Raw genomic sequence first — 5,000 nt, 5'->3', positions numbered from 1 at the left:
TTTTTATGTACCATTTACACAATGTGACAATTTCATTGCTTTTGGGGTTTGTAAATTCCATCCATCCATGTTCTACCGGTTGTCCCTCTCATGGTCGCGGGAACCTATCTCAGCTGCATTCGGGCGGAAGGCGGGGGGCTTTGTAAATTAAATGTAGCTAATTAGTATGACCTCAATGCTTAGCCGCCGCTTACAAACATTTTTTTACTATTTAGAAGGCACAGAAAAGGGAAAGATGTGTGTTCTCGTCTCATGAGGACGGCGAATGGCTGTCCGTTGAGACGTCAAGGGCTCACGCCTCCCTGGTAACGGCGACTCTGTCGTCGCCCCCTTTTCCTTCTTCCGCCATCTTTTATCTTTTGGCAACAAATTCGTTCGCCGGCTTGTGGACGCGGCGTGAATGACAACAGGTTGACGGGCACGGGGGAAATTAGCGAGGGTTATGAGAGAGAAATGGGATGTAGCGATTAATGGCGGCGTCCCTGCCAGTCAAGCGGCGAGCGGCATGAAGGAGGCACCCTCTTCGCCTAATTGGCCAACAAAGGGAGAGAGGCGCGTATCCATCACGCTGGCAAATGGACGCCCCGTCCGCCAGGAGCCGCGCCACCAATTACCGGCGGCGTGATCAAACATGTGGCCCGGCCTCCGCGCACGCCGCGTCAAAATTGATCTCGCCGGGTTTGCAGAGCTGCACAACACTTTTAATGAGGACGCCGCGGACCGCAACAATTAGCCCAAATTACTGAAAGGGAAACTTTTGTCTTTTCAGTTTTTTACATCCTGTGGCTTTAAAAAGTCAACAGATGGCAAAAAAGTCTCCAAGGAGTTTTTGACCTCTGACCTTCTTTGGAGGCCGGAAACTTGTCTGGCGTTTGACCACGTGGAGCTTCTTTTGTGTCGCTATGACAAACTTGTTTTTTTTTGACACTGAAATTGTCTAACTGCATTTTTTTGGGTTAAAAAATTTTGTGAACTGAATATTTTCAAGTCAAAATTTGTTGACAATTTCATTGGGGAAAAAAATCAGTGTATAAAAATTGTGTAAAAATCCACTGTGATATAAAATTCAGTGAATACAATTTTACAGTGAAAAAAAAAAAATCAGTGTATACAAATTGTGTAAAAATCCACTGGGATATAAAATTCAGTGAATACAACTTTACAGTAAAAAAAAAAATTCTGTGTAAAAAAAATTTGTTTATGAAAATGTTGTGTACAAAAAAATTTGTGTTAAAAAAATCAATGTATAAAAATTTAGTATCAAAAAATTCAGTGTAAACAATTTAGTGTAAAAAAATCTGTGTATGAAAATTTAGTGTAAGAAAAAATTGTGTGAATAAATCAGTGTACAAAATTCAGTGTAAAACTAAATCAGTGTAGAAAAATTCAGTGTAAAAATGTTTTTGTGGACAACAAATTCAGTGGGAAAAAAATCAGTGTGTAAAATAAAATTCAGTGAATACAACTTAAAAGTAAAAAAAAAAATCAGTGTATAAATATTTTGTGTACAAAAAATGTATTGTTAAAAAAATCAGTGTACAAAAACTTAGTGTAAAAACATTCAGTGTGAATAAATCAGTGTATAAACATTCAGTGTATAAAAATATTGTGTACAAAAAATTCAGTGTTAAAAATATCACTGTATAAAAATGTTATGTAAAAAAAAACTGTGAATAAATCCGTGTACAAAAAGTCAGTGTAAAAAAGTCAGTGTGTAAAAATACAGTGTAAAATAAAATTCTGTGGAAATGAATCAGTGTAAAAAAAAAATCAATGTATAAAAATTTAGTATCAAAAAATTCAGTGTAAACAATTTAGTGTAAAAAAATCTGTGTATGAAAATTTAGTGTAAGAAAAAATTGTGTGAATAAATCAGTGTACAAAATTCAGTGTAAAACTAAATCAGTGTAGAAAAATTCAGTGTAAAAATGTTTTTGTGGACAAGAAATTCAGTGTGGAAAAAAATCAGTGTGGAAAATAAAATTCAGTGAATACAACTTAAAAGTTTTAAAAAAAATCAGTGTATAAATATTTTGTGTACAAAAAATGTATTGTTAAAAAAATCAGTGTACAAAAACTTAGTGTAAAAACATTCAGTGTAAATAAATCAGTGTATAAACATTCAGTGTATAAAAATATTGTGTACAAAAAATTCAGTGTTAAAAATATCACTGTATAAAAATGTTATGTGAAAAAAAACTGTGAATAAATCCGTGTACAAAAATTCAGTGTAAAAAAGTCAGTGTGTAAAAATACAGTGTAAAATAAAATTCTGTGGAAATGAATAAGTGTAAAAAAAAATCAATGTACAAAAATGTTGTGTACCAAAAAATAAGTGTATGAAAATTCAGAGTATAAAAAATGAGTGTAAAAAAAATTATGCGTAAATAAATCAGTGTACAACAATTCAGTGTAAAAAGATCAGGGTGTAAAAAATCAGTGTAAAATAAAATTCAGTGAATACAACTTTACAGTAAAAATAATCAGTGTATAAAAATCTAAAGTAAGAAAATTCATTGCAAATAAATCAGTGTTTAAACATTCAGTGTATAAAAATTTATATAAATGTTGTGTACAAAAATCAGTGTATGAAAATTTTGTGTAAAAATATTCAGTGTAAAAGAATCAGTTTTCAAAAATTCAGTGTAAAAAATATCAGTTCGTAAAAATTCAGTGTAAAATAAAATTCAGTGTAAAACATTTTTCAGTAGATACAACTTTACAGTAAAAAAAAAGCAGAGTAAAATAAAATTCAGTGAATACAACTTTACAGTAAAAAAATCAGTGTATAAAAGCCTAATGTAAGAAAATTCAGTGTAAATAAATTAGTTTAAACATTCAGTGTAAAAAAAAATCAGTGTATACAAATGTTGTGTACAAAAATCAGTGTATGAAAATTTTGTGTAAATAAATCAGTGTTCAAAAATTCAGTCTAAAAAAATAGCAGTGTCAAAATTATGTGTAAAAAAAATCAATGAATACAACTTTACAGTAAAAAAAAAAATCTGTGTATAAAAATCTAGTGTAAGAAAATTCAATGTAATTAAATCAGTGTAAAAAAAATTCAGTGTATAAAAATGTTGTGTACAAAAGAATTCAATGTTAAAAAAATTAGTGTATGAAAATGTATTGTAAAATCAAATTCAGTGTAAATAAATCAGTTTACAAAAATTCAGTGTAAAACAAAATCAGTGTACAAAAATTCAGCATGTAAAAATTCAGTGTAAAACAAAATTCAGTGAATACAACTTCAGTCAAAAAAATCATTGTATAAAAACTTAGTGTAAAAAAAATTCAGTGTTAATAAATGAGTGTATAAACATTCAGTCTAAAAAAAATTCAGTGTATAAAAATACTGTGTACGAAAAAATTCAGTGTTAAAAAATGTCAATGTATAAAAATGTAGTGTCAAAAAATTAATTGTCAAAAAATTGAATGGAAAAAAAATCAGTGTAAAACATTTATAGAGTAAAAAAAAATCAGTGAATACAACTTTACAGTAAAAAAAAAATCAGTGTATAAAAACCTAATGTAAGAAAATTCAGTGTAAATAAATCAGTGTTTAAACATTCAGTATAAAAAAAATTCAGTGTATAAAAATGTGTACAAAAAAAATTCAGTGTTAAAAAAATTAGCGTATGAAAATTTAGTGTAAAATAAAATTCAGTGTAAATAAATCAGTTTACAAAAATTCAGTGTAAAAAAATGTCATTGTATAAAAATGTAGTGTCAAAAAATTCAGTGTCAAAAAATTGAATGGAAAAAAAAATCAGTGTAAAAACAAATGCGCCCTTTGGTCATAAAAATACAGTATACAAAATAACAGACTGTTGAAAATTGGTTTGAATCGGGAATCAAAAAAAAAATATATATTTTTTTTTAATTCAAACTTGGCTGCTTGTCCCCATGTCACCATCGTTGTTTGTGTGAGTGACAGGAAGAAAACCTCTGACTGGTGCACAGTACGACTCTCAAGCCACAGGTGCAGGATGTACTCACCTGTGGCGCCCTCAGTCATGTCGCACAGGCTGATGGCGAGCACCATGGCGAGTAAAAAGCCTCTGCTGGCGTATCCCTCACTCATCCTGGCAAAACACACATAAAAGTTCAGTTACTACTTAAGTCAAATATACACCAAACATTTCCATTTTGGGACAATAAACAAAAATAATTTCTTATATTATTGTTTAAAACACTTAAATGTCAATATCAAATTCAAGTCTATCTGGGGATAAAAAGTTATTTTGTTGCATGTTTTGTGGCGTTTTTGTCATATAAAACCCAGTTCTTACAGCAAAAAGCCAAAATATGCATTAAATTTTACCCCAAAAAAGGTCTAAGTGAAGTAATTGAAGCCTCAAACACTTAAATAATTCATAACATTGATTTTGATGCATTATTATTTTTTCAGCAATGACAGTTAAAAAAAAACAACTCTGTCACTCCTAAAAGTGTTTTATTTATTTTTTTACTTTCAACACTTAAGTCTCTAATCAGGGGTTGCAAACTCGTCGATGGTGAAAATATTAGAACAAAAATGTATTTACATGTAACACGTTTAGACCTTGGGATCCATAAATAATTTGAAAAAATAAGTCAAATTTTTTTTTTAATATTATTCAACACTTAAATGTCAATGTCAGGTTTAGGTCTGTCTGTGCATGCTTTGTACCGTTTTTGTCAATAAAACCCAGTTTTTATAGCAAAAAAGCCAAACTATGCATTATATTTCCCCCCAAAAAATTGCCAAAGTGAAGTAATTGAAGCCTCAAATTTTTAAATATTTCATAACAACATTGATTTTGATGCATTATGTTTTTGAGCAATGACAGTAAAAAAAAAAAAAACGTTTTTTTACTTTCAACACTTAAATGTCAATCTCAAGTTCAGGTTTATCAGGGGATAAAAAAGTTATTTTGTTGCATGTTTTGTGCCATTTTTGCCAATTAAAAAAAAACAGTTTTTATAACAGAAAAGCCAAAATATTCATTACATTTCCC

General features: G+C 30.0%; 1 protein-coding gene across 1 annotated transcript in view; it reads right to left on the bottom strand.

Annotated features, from left to right (window-relative positions):
* LOC133560967 (chemokine-like protein TAFA-2) overlaps window positions 1–5,000 on the bottom strand; it is a 208,524-nt gene that overhangs the window by 60,034 nt on the left and 143,490 nt on the right. The window contains exon 2 of the mRNA XM_061914040.1: window positions 4,000–4,085. Within this exon, the coding sequence (XP_061770024.1) occupies window positions 4,000–4,084 (85 nt within the window). The 5' untranslated portion in view covers window position 4,085. The remainder of the gene's footprint in view (window positions 1–3,999; window positions 4,086–5,000) is intronic.

The sequence above is a fragment of the Nerophis ophidion genome, linkage group LG10 (genome assembly GCF_033978795.1).
Source record: "Nerophis ophidion isolate RoL-2023_Sa linkage group LG10, RoL_Noph_v1.0, whole genome shotgun sequence".
NCBI classification, from domain to species: domain Eukaryota; kingdom Metazoa; phylum Chordata; class Actinopteri; order Syngnathiformes; family Syngnathidae; genus Nerophis; species Nerophis ophidion.
The sequence above is the reverse complement of the archived record's forward strand: the minus strand, read 5'-3'. Positions and strand labels throughout refer to the sequence as shown.